This window comes from Arachis stenosperma, chromosome 6, assembly GCF_014773155.1.
Source record: "Arachis stenosperma cultivar V10309 chromosome 6, arast.V10309.gnm1.PFL2, whole genome shotgun sequence".
Lineage (NCBI taxonomy): Eukaryota > Viridiplantae > Streptophyta > Magnoliopsida > Fabales > Fabaceae > Arachis > Arachis stenosperma.
In genome coordinates this window covers 9,776,270-9,795,340 of record NC_080382.1, presented here as the reverse complement: position 1 = coordinate 9,795,340, position 19,071 = coordinate 9,776,270, and the positions used below count along the sequence as shown (strand labels likewise).

The 19,071-nt window shown below is 36.7% G+C and overlaps 1 protein-coding gene across 1 annotated transcript; it reads right to left on the bottom strand.

Annotated features, from left to right (window-relative positions):
• Positions 1-11,564: 11,564 nt before the first annotated feature.
• On the bottom strand, positions 11,565-12,017 carry LOC130933626 (uncharacterized). Its single transcript, XM_057863249.1, has one exon. The coding sequence runs from the start codon at positions 12,015-12,017 to the stop codon at positions 11,565-11,567; it is 453 nt and encodes a 150-aa protein (XP_057719232.1).
• Between the last annotated feature and the right edge of the window lie 7,054 nt (positions 12,018-19,071).

The following is a 19,071-nucleotide window of genomic DNA, read 5'->3' as shown; positions in this document are numbered from 1 at the left end:
AGTTTTTCCCGTGTAGTACCTTGTTGGGAATCTTAAGTTCTCACCCCTTACTTCTCCATTCCGCAGATGCAAACCAGTGAGATCTTCTTTGAATTTCCAGCCTTGGGACTAGCAAGCTGTAAAACCCGGTTAATTAACGGCTAATTAACCCATAAATGAGAATTTATTCTAGAAAGCCTAAAATGTGATTTTTATGGCTAAATGTGATAGAGGAGACTGAGACGAGAATTTTGGTACCAATTTTATAGAATTCGGACCAAGATTGGACCGAACGGGCCAAACCGGGCCAATTGGACCCAAAGTGGGCCCTTGGCCCAACATAACTTAACCAAAACCCTAGTTTTCAGCACTCTCTCTCCTCATTTGTTACACACACAAGCTGAATTAGAAAGAAAGGGAGGAAGAGCACTCTTTCAAGTTCTCTCCCTTGGTTGATCTTCAAACCACCATAACTTTTGATCTAGAGCTCCGATTGCCGCCCCGTTTGCGGCCACGCGTTCACCGCGGAGAGCTCTACAAAACCCATACAATTAATCTTGAGGTGAGCCACGTTTTGCTCTTCGAAATTCCAGCCTTGTTTTCGAGTTTCTTGGGTGAAATGTTGAGATTTTGGGTTCTTTGATGTTATAGGACCCAACTCTCTTGAAGGAGAAGGTTAATCTTGTCTCCTTGGACCTTGGGTGTGGTAAGATTCTCAACCCTAGTGTATTTTGTTGTTTTATGATGCTTGGGTTTTGAGATGTTGTGTATGGGTATGATGATTGTGGCTTAGGTTGTGTGTATGTGAATATTGGAGCTTGATTGGTGACTTTGAAAAGCTTGGAAAGGGTTTGGTGGTGAAAAATCTGTTCTTGGAGGTGTTGAGGCCTTGAGAGCTTGTGGATAAGTGGTTTGGAAGTGCTCCGGTGGAGCTTGGGAAAATCGGCTAAGGTATGGTTTCGGCTTCCCGTATCTAATATGTAATGTGGTAGGAAATACTTAGGCTAGAGGCCCTAAGATAGGCATTGAATGGTTGATGTTGTTGAATGATTGAGATATATGATGTGGTCATATATGTGATGATGATTATTGATGCCTTGGTGGTATGATGTATGAGAAATATACATGTTGTGATATATGCTTGATGATTGGTTATGGTTGCATTGTGGGTTGAACCATGTTGAAGGTGAGTATGGTGTTGATTGTGTACACTAATGATTTATTGGAATTGGTGTTGTTGGGAATTGGCATGAGGTATAGTATATGATATGTTAATGTGTTTGAGTTTGAGCCACTTGGGTGAAGTGGGGTAAAATGATGAGATAGTGATTTTGGTAAATTGTGGTAATGTGTCAATGTGTGGGTTGAGGAGGCTTGATGTTGAGTTTGATACATTTTGATTGTTTCAAAGAAAAGGGATGAAATTGGCATGTTTTGATTGACTTTGAAAGGAGTTGAAAATGGTTTGTTTTGAAAATGGCATATTGTGGTTTTGTATGAAAATATGGTTTTTGGGTATACTTTGACGGGACATAACTTGGACTACGGATCTCCGTTTTGTACCAAATCTGTTTAGAAATGAAATTGGATCCGGGATGTCCATGCCGTTCGAAGAACGGGTGAAAAACGATTTAAAATGAGGAAGTTATGTCCGTTGGAAGATTGGGGTTTAAATCTGTGAAATTCTGCAGCTTTTAACTTAGAAAATTTTTAGCAGAATGACCCCTTGCGCGTGGGCGCACCTGGCGCGTACGCGCCGATCTTCCATGAAGTGCAATCCACGCGTACGCGTGATGTGCGCGGGCGCGCCGATTGTGCTGCACCCAATGCCCAATCATTTTCCCGAGAGTTATGCCAGAACTGTGCCTGTGTTGTGCCTAGGGCATGAGAACACCCACGCGTACGCGTGGTTGACGCATGCGCGTCGATTGGCAAGTTTTGAATCCACACGTTAGCGTGCATGACGCTTGCGCGTTGATGAGTTTTCGAGGCCATCCACGCGTGCGCGTGGAGTGCGCGTACGCGTGGCCCTGTTTTCATCCCAAAGTTGATTTTTGAGTTTTAAAAGCCAAATCTCATACTTCTAAGCCTCCGATCTCACCATTCATGTCTTAAATCATCATAATATGCCTAGCTATTAGAAAGGGGCTAGTGAATGTGATAACTTGCGAGTGAAGCAAGGGAAAAATGTATGATCAATGAGGATCAAGATGATTATGTGAGATGCGGAGGATGGTGGTGGAAGTGCTTGTTATGCCATGGGCCGAAAGGCTGGAATTGTTACTGAAATGGCTGGTTATGGATTTAACCGTGAGCCGGAATAGCTGTGTATGCTATGAATATTGGCTGGTTATGGATTTAACCGTGAGCCGGGATGGCTGATATGGATGTTGATCCATGGATGAGAATTCATGCATGTTGATGCTGAATTATTGATAATTGTGATCTGCACTTCCACTATCTGAGGTACGAGTTTCCTTGGGTAGTAGCAGTGGCTAGCCACCACGTGCTCCAGGTTGAGACTCGAAGCTCTGTTAACCCTATGTCGTAAGTGTGGCCGGGCACTGTGAAAGGCCCGGATGAGCTCGAACCCCCGTAAATATTCACCAGTGAGGGTGATGAATATGGATCATGTTTATGATCAAGTTTATAACGAGTATAACTCGAGTTTGGGGATGCACGACAGAGGGACAGTCCAATGGTTAGCGACCAGGACTTGTCGGGTTGGCTCTATAACCGACAAGATGATATCATCAGCCACTAGGGACAAGCATTCATCATATGCATACTATGTGAATTGTTTGAGATTGCCTATTTGACTGCATATTACTTGTTAATTGTCTAAATGTCTTAACTGCTACTATTTGTATATTCTTTGTTTGATATATCTGTGTTTGCTATAATATACTCCTGCTGGTGGTTGGGAGGTTTGAAGGAATTGGAAAGGGAAGTATTAGTTAGACTGAAGAATCTTTAGTCAGATGCCCTTATATGGTTTAGCTTGTTTATAAGCTTTGATATTATCTGGAGGGAGTTATAGGATTGCCTTTGGCTTTCCTCTATTATTATGTATTATATATGTGGAAACTGTTACCATGCTGGGGACCTCTGGTTCTCACCCATGCGGATTTTGTGGTTTTCAGATGCAGGACGTGAGGTGTCCCGCTGATGCATGCTGGAGACTTCTATATTGCGAAGATCCTTTATTCTCGGGGCTATGTTTTTGGTTCATATGTTTTGCTTAGATACTTTTATCTCCATTAGATATTACAAACTGTGATGACTCCTCTTATGGGAGAATTTGGAGAATAGGTTTTATGTATTTGTGTCCCTTTGGGTTTCCTTTGGGGTTTTCCTTATTTTATCATATGTATATATTGTTATGCTCGGACCGGTTATCTTCGCAGCCGGATCTTGAGTCTTGATATTCCTGTTTTTGACACTCTTTTGTATATATATAATCTCGCGTTGATCTATCCTTATTCGATACGTTATCGATCGGAGTAATGCGCTTTTGAGTTGCGGTTTTTGTTTACCCCTTTTTCCACAAAGGCTCCTAGTTATAATCAATCATTCATACTAATATATTTACTAAATTTTTATTTTAGAGGTCGTAATACCTTGCCATCTCTGAATTATGACTTAAGCATAAGACTTTGTATGGTAGGGTGTTACACAAGCAGCAGTAGCATTACTAGAGAGTCAGAGCGACTTCTTTTACTTCCACACCGCACTTTCGTGTTTCTTCAACTGCCAAGGATCGATGACCAGCAGTAGTTATAATAATAGCAGCAGTAGTAGTAGTAGTCTTTGCCATCACTTTGTATAGACTTTTAGAGGGCTATGTGCTTTTGTAAATACCTATACAAACAAGTTAGAATGGGTCCCAGACTAGAGTGACTCTTGTGAGTCGAGGTCTGCTAGTATAGATATGAAGTCTGTAAATATTTTCATGAATAAGCAACGATGTAACTCAATGTGAATTATTGTACTAAACGAGCCTTCGGGCATATATGTATGATATTACTATGTTTTATGTATTTTATATACTTTATGTATATATTATCTATTTATCTATTACCTATTTTGTTATATCTATATATCTGGCACACGATCTCGACTAGCACTACAGGCTCATATGTATATATTTAATATATGGTCTAGAGTCTCTAAGAAAAGTCGTGAAGTAGTGCTTGGCGGCTAGCATCGATCATGACATGCTAGAAGTTGGGTTGTTACAAAAATCAGGGTGGATGACTCCTATAGTCAAATACCTCAAATTCAATGTCCTCCCTACGGATGGAAGAGAAGCCTGAAGACTTATCAAAGAAGTACAAAATTACACATTGTTCCACAATATCTAATACAAAAGAGGTATTTTAACACTCCTCTTGAAATGCGTCCCAACCTCCAATACAAAGGAAGATTTAGAAGCTGTACATAGTGGCATATGTGGAAATCACTTGGGAGCTTAGTCATTGGCCAAAAAGGTGATCTGAACTGGCTTCTTCCGGCTGACCTTGCAAAAGGAGGCAACCGAGTTTGTCAAGAAGTGTCCATCCTGTCAGAAGCATGCAAACTTCTATGTTGCGCCACTTGAGGAGCTCATCAGTCTTACATCGCTATGGCCATTTGTAAAATGGGGCCTCGACCTGCTCGAACCATTTCCACAAACACCAGGACAAGTCAAATGTCTCATGGTACGGATTGACTACTTCACTAAATGGATCGATGTAGAGCCCTTAGCAACTATTACTGCCCAAAGAAGTTGAAAATTCCTATATAAAAACATTGTCACAAGGTTTGGAGTTTCCTACTCCATCACCATGGACAATAGGACTCAATTTACCGATTCAACCTTCAGAAATTTGGTGGCCGACCTAAAAATAAAATACCAGTTTACATCAGTAGAACATCCCCAGGCCAATGGACAGGCTAAAGCCGCCAACAAAGCCATACTGGCCGGGTTAAAACGCTGACTACAAGACATGAAAGGGGCTTGGGCTGACCAGCTCTCTCAAGTCTTGTGGGCGTATCGAACGACCCCACGCTCTACAATGAGGGAGTCACCTTTCTGACTTGCTTATGGAATGGAAGGAATGATCCCCATAGAGGTAGCTGAAGAATCACCTAGGGTCATATTCTACAATGAAAGAGCCAACGTCCAAGTACAAAAATAAGAGCTCAATCTTCTCTCCGAAACCCGAGAAAGAGCTCAGAATAAAAAGAAAACCCTAAAACAAAGGATGGCTCTAAGATACAACCAAAAGGTAATCAAGAGGAACTTTACAACCAGCGACCTCATCTTGATCCGAAATGACGTTGGAGTACAAAAATCAGGATAAGGAAAGCTGGCTGCTAATTGGAAGGGACCTTACAAAATAGTTAGGGTCCTAGGTAAAGGTTACTACAAAGTGTCCAATCTCCATGGGCGGGAGCTCCCGAGGTCTTGGCACGCTTGTAACATAAAGAAGTACTACAGTTAAGTAGAAAACCTTTTGTATTGGTATACATTTTCCTTGACTATAAGAATTTTTTAACGAGGTACCAACATGAGAACTAGGGGTGCCCAATCCCCTAGTATGCAGAGTTGTAAAGGAATTTCTTTATTATTATTCCTATTTCTTTCTTCAAAAGTTTCCTATCCAAAACGCATTAACTTAAACTCGATAAACCGTGAAAATTATTGTCCGACCTCAAATGGTTGGCAAGATGAATCGACGAGGTACAAGTTAATGTAAGAATTTATATAAACTCCTCGTACAAAGCGACCTCAATGAAATCGGATAAAAAACAAATTATAAAAGTAACTTAATAAAGGCCAACTACTCGAAGTCGGAACTATGAAAGGGAACTCGTAACCTAACAAAAGTTGCTAAGACTCAAAGTCAAGCAAACTATATCCAAGCAGAAGTCACAAAATGCTCGAGCTCGACCTATGAAAAGATCAGGACTCAAGCAGGAGTATTGTTCATACCCTAACCTAAAACACAAAAGTCAGGCCCAATAAGGATGAAAGGCCCACCTAAGAGGGTGGCCTCTACCGCATACTCGACCTCTTTAAAGAGGTTGGACATGATGAAAAGGGACATCTTATGCTTATCTAAGTAAGTAAATGCCTTCCCAAATCTCTCCAACAATCTCTATCTTCCCTAAAAGATAGATCCTAACAAACTCCCAAGATAAAGGAAACGGTTACTCATCAATAAAAATGGAACTACTTCAACAAAGGTGGTTATCTACTCTACTATAAATACACTGATACCCCTTAAGTATATTCACGTTCTAATCTACTAAAAATCTGTCTAAAACCCTTGGTAACTTAAGTATCGGAGTCTCTTATAGGTATCACCCCTACCTCCTCACAAAAAACTCGGACATACGGCACCTCGGCATTAACAAGTCAGACGCTGCCATACAAAGAAATCTAGACCTCACGTTCAAGCCCAAGTCAACGTTTCAGGCATAGTTGTAAAAATCGGATCGGACCGGCCAGTTCGATCGAAAAACTGGTGAACCGAACCCCTAACCGGTCTGGTTGAGTGATATGACCGGATAAGGAAAAGAACCGTTGAAAACTAGATTGAACTGGCCGGTTTTGATAAAAATCAGAAAACCGGCGGTTTTTGATTAACCGACCGGTTTGGATTTTTTTTTTTGCTTCATTTTCTAAAACGACGTTGTTTTGGTTTATTAAAAAAAATGAAAAGTGCTCTTATACGCTACAGTACCCCAAACCCCAATCACTTTCCACTTTTCCCCAACCCTAATCCCCTAACGGCGAACCCACCCGTCACCACCTCACCTCACTCCGTCAATGTCACTCCCAGCCACCGCCGCCAGCCGCCTGCCGTCGTCTCCTTCGTTTCACCGCCGGACACCGATTCTGAACTTTGAAGTCTAAAGGAACAGAACAGAGTACAGACCCACGGCTCCACTTCGTCCCTGTCTCTCATCGCCGTCGCCGTTGGCTCGCCGTTGCCGCACCGTCACCCTCGCTGTTGCCTCGCTCTTCTGCTCTGTCAAATATGTTAGTTGAATATGTTGTTCTCCAGTTCTTCTGTTCTGCACTTCTGCAATTCTGCTCTATGCTTGTTGAAAACTTATGAATAATGAATAATGTTGTTCTGCACTTCTATTGTGACTTATGCTTGTTCTATTCTGTTGTGAAAACTTGAAAGGATATATTCTGCACTTCCTTGACTAATGCAAGTTGAATACAGATATTTTCTATTGTTCTGTTGTAAAAACTGGAATTCATAAGAACAAGCATAAGTTGAATACCTCCTTATTCTTTTCTGTATGTAATCAATATTTCCTAAACAATGCAATTTTTCTGGAGTTGTTCTATTCTGTTGCGAAAACTTGTTCTCACAATATTTTCTGTTGTTCTATTATGCACTTTCTTGACTGATGCATCAGGAGTTGTTCTGTTCTGTTGTGAAAACTTGAAATTTCTGGAATAAAGATGCTTGTTGAAAGCTTAAAACTATGAAATATGAATAATGTTGTTATGTTGATTTGTTCTGTGTTCAATATGCTTGTTCAAAAATTTATGAATATATGACTAATGTTTTTATGTTGTCTATTCTGTTATGAATATGCTTGTGGCCTTGTGCTATGAATTTAACTATTTAAGAGGTTGTTGTGAATTTAACTATTTAAGCCTTTAAAGTTGCTGTCTTGCTGAATAGGGAATAAGAATTAGGGAATTTAAGATTGCTATTTTTTATTTTTTATTTATATAGGATCGGGCCAACCGGTTCAACCAGTAACCCAACGGTTGAACCAGTGACTCAGTGACCCAGTGACCTGACCGGTTCGATCACCAGTTCAGTTCTGACAACTATGGTTTCAGGTAACCCTCAGAATAATATCATCGCTTTATAAATTTTTGATAAACCTAAAAAAAATAATAAAAATGTAATGTAGAAATCAAACAAACCAAAATAAAATTTATTTAAAAAAATATTAGAAATATAATAAAAAAAACCACTTTCCAAAGAGTTTCACAAACAAGAGTAAATAGGAATTCATTTTGAAAAAGGTTTTTAGAAAAGTACTTCTACAACTGTTTCTCACACAACATGGATTTGGAGGAAATATCGGTTAAAATTAAAACAAAATAAAAAAATAAATGAGAAAAATGTTTATAATTAAAAAGAAAAACGAGATATAATTCGTAAAAAATTCAGAAACAAATTGAGTGTGTATCAACTATAGAAGACTTCCTAATCCTCCGCCAAGTTTCATTAAATGCATTCATAATAAACGTAACAGCTTCTTTGCCTCAAATTTATGATGTGGCGCTTGCTGGTCGCATGTGATTCAGTGGTCAACAGTTAGAACTACCTAAACTAATGATTCGTGGATATGAATTTTTATTGGTTCATTTTGGTAACAATTAGGCTTTTCTATTCATTGCAGTTCATAAAGAAGATACCAAACTAATGCTTTGCGCTACCACTGGAACTATTATATTGGCTAATAATTAATAGAATTATAGAATACCTCATAAATTAACATGATTTTATTATAAAACATTTTTATTAGAGCCTATATTCTACTGACTGATCCGATCGAAGTTGTTTTGGCGAGCTACTAGATGTGGAGAATGAATTTTAGAAGATTAATGATAAGCAACTAATTTTTTTTGTCAATATTAATTTATTTTTAAAAATTTTTACCCATTTTAAATTTTATATTTTAATTATATCTTTATAACTTTTTTTTTAAATAAAACAATGCTCGTAACGATTCCGCCCTTGTGGTTGTAGTACCTGTATTGAGTGTAACTATAGTTCTGAAAATCAAATTGGACCGATCGGTTCAATTGGGTTAACTAAAAATCGGTCGTATGATCGATTTGGTTGACTCTAAAAATTGGTTGATAAAAAATTACTCAGAGAATCGGCAGAACTGACACTTAACCGATAAACCGTTAAAATCGGCCGAGTTTTTTAAAGATTTTCGGTTCAGGGCTACATTTAAAACATCGCCGTTTTTAGTGTCATATATATGAAAAAAAAACACCCAGAAGATTGAAAACCCTAGCCGCTATCCCATACCATCATCCCACCCCTCTCTTCCTCTCTAAAATTTGATCTCTGGAGAAGAATCCAGCCCCAAACTCCCTTGAAAGCCGCAGCCACCATCCTCCCTCTGTTTCTCTTACTCAAAGGTGAATTCAACCCTAACCCTTTTTTCACAGCAGCACCTAGCCACCATCCACTCTTTATCGCCGAACTCTTCTCCTCAGCGGGAGGGTGCTGTCGTCACTCAATGTTCATCTTCTTCTTGCCCTAATTCTCGTCGTCTGTTCGTGGTTGCTCGATCTTCGTCTCCGGTGACGTTTCTCCCTTGCTGTCAGCTTGGCTCCTCCCTCAGCAAATCTGCTCGGAGCTACTGTTTTCATCGTCATCTCTGCCCTGGTCATCAATTCCGCCTCTGTCTTTGTCGTTGTCAGCCACTTTGAACCTGTGTCTCTGTCATCGTGCCATCACCGCCAGAAGTGGTATATAGATCGGTCCTCTTCTCGCTGTCGCCGCGCTCGGAGCTCTTCTCACCGTCGTATCTCTCTCTCTTCAAGCTCTCTGTATCTCTCCCACGATTGCTTACTCACAGTAGCAACCCTTGCTTTCATCTTCATCCTCCGACAGTTGTTGAAGTCCATTGTCCTTCTGACTGAGTTAATTTTTTTAATTTTGAGTTAATTTTTCTAAAATAATTTTGTTGATTGTTGATGGTTTTTTGTTAATTTTTTGTTGATTTCTGATTTTATTATCAAATTGTAATGGATTTTAACTTCTGAGTTTGTCTTCTAAATTTTTGGATGTAATTGTTAAATGTTGATTGTGTTCTAAAATTGCATGTATCTTTTAACTTCTGAGTTTGTTTTTTGAATTTTTAGATGTAATTGTTAAATGTTGATTGTGTTTTGAAATTGCAGGTAACTTTTAACTTTTGAGTTTGCTTCTGAATTTCTGGATATAATTGTTAAATGTTGATTGTGTTCTAAAATTGCATGTATGCTAATTTGTTGATATGATTACAAATTGTATAAATTTTTGTTAATAATTTATATTTAGTTGTTGATTGTATTTAATTTGTGTAAGTTTTTGATTGTGTTTGTGATGGTTGCTGATTATAAAAATTTTATTTTATATTTAAGTAAACCAATTGAACTTCAGTTAAACTGTTGAACCGTTAAATCAGTCACTTTATTAATTCATTAACCGATTCGATTTTTGGAACCTTGAGTGCGACAAATGCATAAAGCCAGATGAGGCGTGTTATACATAAATTAATAACTATATCTCAATAGTTAAGTTTATTCTTAAATGAATTGAATATAATATGTGTGCTCATAATTTAGAAAATCTTTTAATAAGAATGTAGTCATTATTAGGTTTATATATATATTCATTCATTTACAACTTATGATGTTAAATTTAACATAAAGAATGACAAGTGACAATTTGTTGGTTAAACAATATACACAGCATGTGGAAAATTAAATGACGAAATATGGAGTTTTGCTATTATTTGTATTATTGCATAGAATATTTATCATCGTTGTCCAAATTTGATGAAATTACATTTGATTGTATTAGTGATACAACTATTTATGTTATATTTTTTTATTAATTTAAGTTTTTAAAAGAAATAATTTTAAAAAGAAATATTTTTTAGACAAGATTTTATTCAATTTTAATTTGATGGTCAAAATTGATATATATGTAGTACTTTGTTAAGAAAATTTTTTAGGTATATCGGTATTTTAATAATTTTTAATTATTAATATTAATTATATATATTATATATATTTTTTATAATTAAAAAGAGAAGGGAGTATTCGTCTATTAAATCAATGGATTATAAAAAGAATATTAAATATACACAATATCAAGGCAATATAAATAAAAAAGAATTTGATGACGGAATATTTATCTTGACCAGAATTTTTGGATATAATATGATCAAATATATATAAAAAACGTAAGGACTATAACTCAGTTAAGTAGAACACCTCATTTACATGCGCGCCAATATTTTTTTTAGTAATCTTATTATTATTAGAAGAACATGAAATTTCACCTTAACGAGACCTATTATCATTTTTTGCATGTCCTCCGAAGTTTAGAGTAGATGATCAGTACATTTGAAATTTTTCCATCTATTAGTGTGAAAATTAAACAATCCTAGCAATCTACATATACACAGTACATATACTAGTAGTATGTATATGCTGACACATCTTTTGCTAGGTCTATTTCTTGACTAGGTTTGATGAATAATGTATGAGAATATATATAACTGATGCAGTAAAGTAATATATAATAGAGAACACCGTACGTAACAGATATCGACATATAGTATTGACATAATAAGAGTAATATTATGGAAGGAAAAAGATAAAAAAAAAAAAAAAAACAGAATTGGCAAGGAGATGAGAAGAGAGTAGCTTGGAAATTATCAACATTGCTTGAGATAGATGGTATTGGAATTGAAGCAGGCATTAGATATCCATTTTCTAAAGCCGTTATTGGATTGGAGATGACGTATATATATAGTTCTGGAAATGATTATGGACAAGTGATTTGAGAAGGGAATTTGTGTGGTTCATCATGTCCCTGCTGCTGCGCCATGACCAAGGACTTGTAGATATGAACAATCATCTTCTCATCATACTCCTTCATGGGCTTAGAATTCACCACTCCGAGGGCCATGGACGTGGTTGCGCTTCTGCCACCGTAGCCGGCGGCAGAACCGCTCATGCTCATGACCTTAGAGTTGGCCACCCCAAGCATCATTCTAACGTAAGAATCCCTCAGCCACAGCAAGAATTTCTTGGGCGAAGGGATTCTGGATATCCTGATCTTACGGGACACCTTGATCCTCCATGTCCTACGCCTTGTGTTGGTGGCGCCGGTGTCGGTGGTTCCAAGCTGCTCCACTTGCTTCTTGTGCCTCCTCCGCCACCAATTGGATCCATTTAGTCTATGGTATCCCCCTCTTCTCTTCCAGTACCTCCGCATGCTTTCCATTTCCTCTCTTCTTACAAAATTGAAGGAGAGAAATGGCGTAGGCGTGGGTGGGTGAGAAAGTAAATGGGGTAGGCTCCCTAAAAATTTTTGTTGTATTCATTCATTTGAACACTATTAAATAATATTTTAATCCAGTTATATGAAAAAAGTTACATATAGTATTGGATTATAGGTGGGAGGTGTATTAAATGAATGACGGTGTATGTGTATATGACTTAATTGGTGATTGCCATATATTCTTGTCATAATCTGATGCATGTCACTTTCCAGAAAGAAAGAAAGAGATCGAGTAGGCTGGGGCAGCAGTATCCCGTTGGACTCTAATGCTTTCTTTTATGGGTTTATGGCATCATAAATTCCATCATCCTCTTTGTAACTATCCATCCATACATAACCTAAACTTTTTTCGGTTTAATAAATGTATGTCAACCCAAATTTCACTCTCTTACTCTCACTTATCTTATTCACAAACAATTTTAAATTTCTTATACACCTTTCATCAAAAAATACAAGCCAATATTTTTTATAGAGAAAAGTAAAGGGTTAGTTAATATCAATTTAAATACAAGATAAAAATAAGAAAAATATAATAGTCATCTAGTACTTTTTTTTTAAAAGAAAATGCTAATAGAATAATTACTAATACATACGTACTAATTAAAAAGTTAAAAGGATGATTTTATGTGTGTGTCAATTTTTTTCATTTCAATAGTATGTAATCCTTCATTTAATTTATAGGAAAGATCTTGATTCATTAATTTCCCTCACTGTCAAATCAATCTCTCTTTTTTTCTCTGTTAACTAATAATATGTAGGCTAATTTTTTTTTATATTGTGTTGTTATTAGTGTTTTTCATTAATATTATGATGTTTAAGTGTAATGCAGTGATATGGGATAAAAAGAAATCGTGAATAACGATTTTAAATAAGACAAAAAATTAAAAAAAATTAACAGAAATCGTGAGTTACGATTTTAGATAAGACAAAAAAAAAATCGTGAGTCACAATTTTAATTTTTTAATTAAAAAAATGTGATTTATGAAATCGTGAATAACATTTTTTTTTGTTATGCAAATCGTAAGTTACGATTTATATTATATATCACACTTGTGAAATACACTTATTTTAACTCATATTAACGTATTACACTATTTCATCCATCATATAAAAAATAATTAACGTAGTAAATGTACAATTGTACAAAGATGATAGTATGCACTGGTAATCTACATAAATGATATTGACTTATGAACAGGTGCTTTTTTTTATGCTCTCTCCAGAGATATTAAAGTGAAAACCAGTACTATAAGTCCATAATCAGGAATAATACGGAGTAAAATAAGACATCACATCTTCTCTAATAATTAAGTGAAATTAAATTACACGAGTATGTATCGTTATATATGTTTAATCTCTGTTCATGTGTAAAGTCTATGTCCGATTAAGTTAATTTGACGGTGCTGTTGATGAATTTATAATTTAGAAGGCAAGAATATATAATTGAAAGTGGTGGAGAAATTAATGAAGCAGCAGAGCATAGAGCAAGGTGGGGTAGCTAAGCTTAAAGAAAATGGACTTTTTGGAAAGATAAATATTGGATTAATGAAGTCCGCAGGAAATGCATGGACTCTTTGTTGCATCCTCCATTATTGATCCTTCGGTTGGAAGTTGAGGTGGTGGGATTCTGCCCTTGCTTGAAGTCAACTTGTCCTTACACTTTTTAATATGTCCCAATCCATATCTAAACCTTTTTTTTAAGAACCTTCAAAGTAATAATTAACCACACTCCATCTACATATATGAGATTTTGAGAGACATTGACACCCCTCCCTTTATTTTATATTATTATTTTCCTTTTTGGTATTAAACGGAAGCATGCTTTTTTTTTTTGGGAATGAAAGATAAAACTAGTAACGTGGTGCTTTGAGTGCTGTTGATGTGTGCCCGGCCCAAATTTAAGTCATTGTTGCTGCCTATATGTTTTTTTCCATCGGTCCATTTACCACATACTACTGCTCAAATCTTTTTCTTCTTGGGCCTTGGTCCCCGTTACTTTACCAAACAAAAAACTCTTTTTTCTACTTTACGTTTCTTGTCCCAATAAAGTAATAATAAAATCTCTGCGACGGATTAGTTTTTGATCCATAGGTTAAAATATATCGTGAACAACAAAAAAAATTAATAATAAAATTAACCAACTAATCACCAAAAAAAATCAACTAACTTTTTGGTGAAGCTGTTAGATGAAAATAATAGATTAGATAAGCATCTAAATTTTTTTTTTAAAAAAATAAAAAATAAAAAATTCAACACAGCAAGGTAAAGCATCAACAAAAAAATATTAAATAGATAAAATAAACTAATTCCTAATCATTTTCGTCAAAAGCCATCAACAATTCAAAAAATACTCCTAATCGACCTGTTGACTACTCCCGCAATACCCGTTTCTTGATTTCGGAAGATTTTGTCATTCCTTTTTAATCAAGTGCTCCAAATGATAATAATAAAACCAAACTCACCAACATTCTAGCAATTCAATTGCACGATTAACCCATGAACCACGTAAACTGACGGTCATTCAACTCTATATCCACCAATTCCATATTGTTGTTAACACACTAGCGTCTTTCCTTTCTTCCAACTGCACAACCTCATTGAAGACACCCATGTAGTAAAGAGGAACTTGACATATTCCTGATAAAAAATTCAACTCTTTCCACACAGCAAGCTTCTCTTTCCTTGTATGCGCACCACACACTAAGCAAACCGCACAAATGAAAATTATTATTTATCAATTCCTCTTTTATACACAACAATCTCTCCCCTTTGTAACAATTATTCAACCTAAACATTGTATCATCCCACATTATTAATAAACCTCAAGAAGCACCTTCCAATCCCACAAATTTCAAACCCACCACATCATTATCCCAAAATTGTACTACATCAAATTTATTAATCATCTCCTTCTTTATCTCTATCAATCCTAACATATTCACATTATTTTTACGCTCAAATTTTTTACCATTTTTCACTTTACAACACCCCCTAAATCCCTCATATTCCACGAACTAAAATTATTTAAAAATTTTATTACACACCTTATTCTGGTTTTTAGGGTGGCTCCTTCTTGCTTTCTCTTTCTTTTTTATTCGCCTTTCCTTTTGTGCCAATACTTCATTTTGAGTTTGAAAAATAGCCATAATGTCCTCGTCCTCGTCATATAAAATAACTCCTAATTCAACCGCCAGATCCCTAGCAGCTTTGTTTTCAGTCATATCTTTATCCCAACTTCTTTGGTGCTCATCTTGATTAGTCTCACCATCTGCATCCTACTCTAAGTCTCCCGAATCTTCCAAGTTCCTTACAGCCCCTTGATCTTCCAACCCAGTTTCCTCAACCACTGTATTCCCATCCTCTAAATCTGAATCCTGCACGGTATCACCCTTCATCAGACATATGCTAACATGCTACTTACCATTCCTGTCCAAACTAGCATGGATCTCATTAACTACACTTGGTGGAATGTTTCTTTCTGCTGTGTTGTTCGAACAATTTTCTGCACCTCTGCCAATCTCCTTTCCGACTTGATTCAACTCATCGGGTGCATCAGATGCTTCACGCTCCTCCCTACTCTCCATGCCATCAAGCTCAACGCGGACATTATCACCTCCGCCATCAGCAGTTGACTTCTATGCTGCTCCCCGATCTGCCTCGTCAGTGCTGTTCGCCATAGCATTAACCCTTCGCAAACTCCATAACCAGCCACGCCCCTCTCTTCACCGTTACTCGCAACAGCCAGCAAGAAGGCTCTTTTGAAATACACAATCACGTACTTTCCGTCGCACCACACAGCCATTTTGCCGCACCCCACTAACATATTGGCCTTATATGCTTCAACCTAGCCCCAACTAAACTTTTGTTCAAAATCAAATCAACCTCTTTTTTTCGTTTATCCCCATATTTTTAAGTCTCCATTCTTTTAGAGATTGTTTTGTTACTGATTGTTTGAGATCTCATAGATTTTGCACTCACTATAACTGTCGGATACATCGAAGGATTATCCATGTGCGTTTTCAAAAACCCTCATGCCACTCATCCAAATCCTCAATGGCAATTACCTTTCTATCATTGTCATGCTCTGCCTCCCGTAGCCCCTGTGGTATCATTACCACCGCATCCCATCCCAACTCCAACGATGAGCTTCTAGTTCTTTACTTTCATGGTGTTCCAAGACAACTCTCCCTTTCTTATTCACCTCAATATCTTTTTCTTTGATTTTTTTCTATTTTCGATCAGGAGACTCCCTGACATCTTCATCGTGCGTAATGATTTTTTTCCGGACATCAATCCTCCTCCTATACTTAGTCTTACCCACAAAAACCTCTTTACTCCTTAATCGCATTCCATTAATCTCTTTGATGGCCTTTAATACCCCTCCTTTTGTAGTATACCTGATGAAAGTAAACAGATAAATCCAGCCGTACTTCTCCTTACGTGTCAAATAGATATCATTTATTCTTCATATCCACTTAAATATATGAAACAATTCATTCTTTGAAATATTACCTGGTAAATTAACTACAAAAATTGTGAGCAATTCACTCTCCAATTAGAGATACGCTTTCCAATTCTAAATCCGTGGATCTTTCTCAACATAGAGCTATCTAGTTTTATTCCGTCTTACATTGACATAGATGGATTATGGATTCTAAATTCTCTTATTAGAAAGATAAATAAGCTGAAGAAATATGATTGGAGAATTTTTTTTATACACAAAAAGTAATAGATGTGCCAATTACTTAACTAAAAACTAAAAAGAATATTGAGTTAGACTTAGATTTTTTGTTATGAGATTACTCATTTCTAGAGTTAGTAAAAATGTTTTTGGAGGATTAGTTTTTGGTTTGTTGGGCTAAAAGATACCGTAAATAAAAAAAACATAATAATAATAAAATCACAATAGAAGTAGTTCAATTTTGTAATTACGTAGCACTAACATAATCACTTGCAGACTAAGATATATAAGAAAGTAAAAAGGGCTTACATAATTATCTCATCCTTCATGATTCAACAAACGGATATCCCTTTAAACTTTCGTTACAGCATCATGCCATCATTCAATTCATTTGATTCAACTAACATATACCTACATCTAGTTAGACACTTAAGAACGAGTAGTAAAATTAGATGTATATTTATATATAAAACACCTGCTTTTGGATTGGACTAGGATGTATTTCCTCATCTATTTTGGTTACGGAAATTAAACATGTGAGTCCAGTACAAATATTCAAATAAGGTGAAATAGCTAGAAGAAAAAATTAACTTAAATAACTGAGCTAAGTGAACAAGTAATAAAGAAAGGCCACATAAACTAAGCAGAGAAAGCGACTGGGAAACAGCATGGCAGAAAATGGCACCATTCTTTCTCCATTGTTGTAATAATTAGGAGGTGCATAGCCGCCTGATGAGGATGGCGTTCCTCCCGGAAAATAGTAAGATCCCACCGGATACGGAGGTGGATATGGCTGCCCTTGCGTCTGTCCACAATTATCAGGACATGTTGGTTGGGGTGGCGGTGGGGGTGGGCATTCAACAACCGCTGGCGGAGGAAGTGACGGTGGTGGTGGCGGTGGCAACGAAGGTGGCGGTGGACACTCTACTACTGCAGGGGGAGGTGGAGGTGAGAGGGGTTGACAGGGATTGTCGCATTCAACGCACATTGTGCATGGAACAAGGTCTTTTGCCACCGTCGTTGTTGAAGTTGCTGAACTGCATAATTCTAGTGCAATCACATAGGAAACCAAAGCAACCAAATTATTATTAGCCATCACTTTCCGATCCATTATTGTTGCAAAATTGAACTTGATTGCTAAGGTTTGGACGAAATAATATATATACATACAAGAATATAAATATGCAGTAGTGTAGGGTTTTTAATTTATAAGGGTGTGAATATATATATATATATAGATCGATTTTTGGTGAGTGAACCATTTTGTCGGTGTTTTATCTTCTACGCCATCGTTTCATCATCAAATCTTGCAATCTCAGCCATATGATGAATCATTAAAAGTTGTAACTATATACATAATTGTTGTTTAATTAATTTAATTCTTTTGAGATGAGTAATAATATAACGTTGGTTTGCAAAGTTGGATCCGGAAGTGAAGCGGCAGATTCTATCTTGGTAAGATACATGCCGATATATATATATATTCTGGGTGCATCCATCCGTGATCCATGCACATCGCTTTCCCCTGCTCACATGATCGTGAATCACTATTACTAAACAATGCATAGAGCAATATGTAACGTTTCAGTTTTGGATACATATACATGTGCTCAGCTCTTAAATGTCATTGCATTCAATACAACTATACATTACTTAGGGGTGTGCGATCCTATAAAAATACCGGTAATGTTAGAGGGAAAAAAAAAGTTATAACTTGTCTTATTTATAGATCTATTTTAAACTGAAAAATCTGCCTACATGAAATAGTTAAATGAAATAGTGCAACTGATTCACCCATTTTGACTGGGGCAATATATATCTAAGTTGTGAACGTGCTTGAATTTAATACCTGTTTGACATTTTGAATATTATTCTTTTTGTTTTTATTTGAGGTTGTATGATGTAGCGTACTAAACGATTTACATAGATTGAGACTTGAGAGGTGTCCTTATGTTATGTGAGGAGTATGCATATAGAACACGTTGACCGACTACTGAAAATTTCAGTCGCGTTGGTACCAAGCTAATTCATTTGCATTATGCCAAGTCACAGTAGTACATCTATGATGTATCGGCTAATTTTTTTTGTATGGAAAAAATATTGGTGTTTTTGTTGAAAATAGGAGTATTTGGTATAATTAGAGATGAGTGGATTTTTTTGTGGGAAGTCAACACGTGAGGGCGTGGTGCAACAGGTGGGGGGCGTGGTCACCACGTGGTAGCATTCTAGCCAATACGTGGGGGCGTGTTGAACACGTGGCAGCATCTGAGCCAACACGTGGCAGCATCTTAGCCAATAGGTGAGGGC

Coding starts and splice junctions, on each gene's coding strand:
- LOC130933626 (XM_057863249.1), bottom strand. CDS start 12,017: ATGCGGAGGTACTGGAAGAGAAGAGGGGGATACCATAGACTAAATGGA.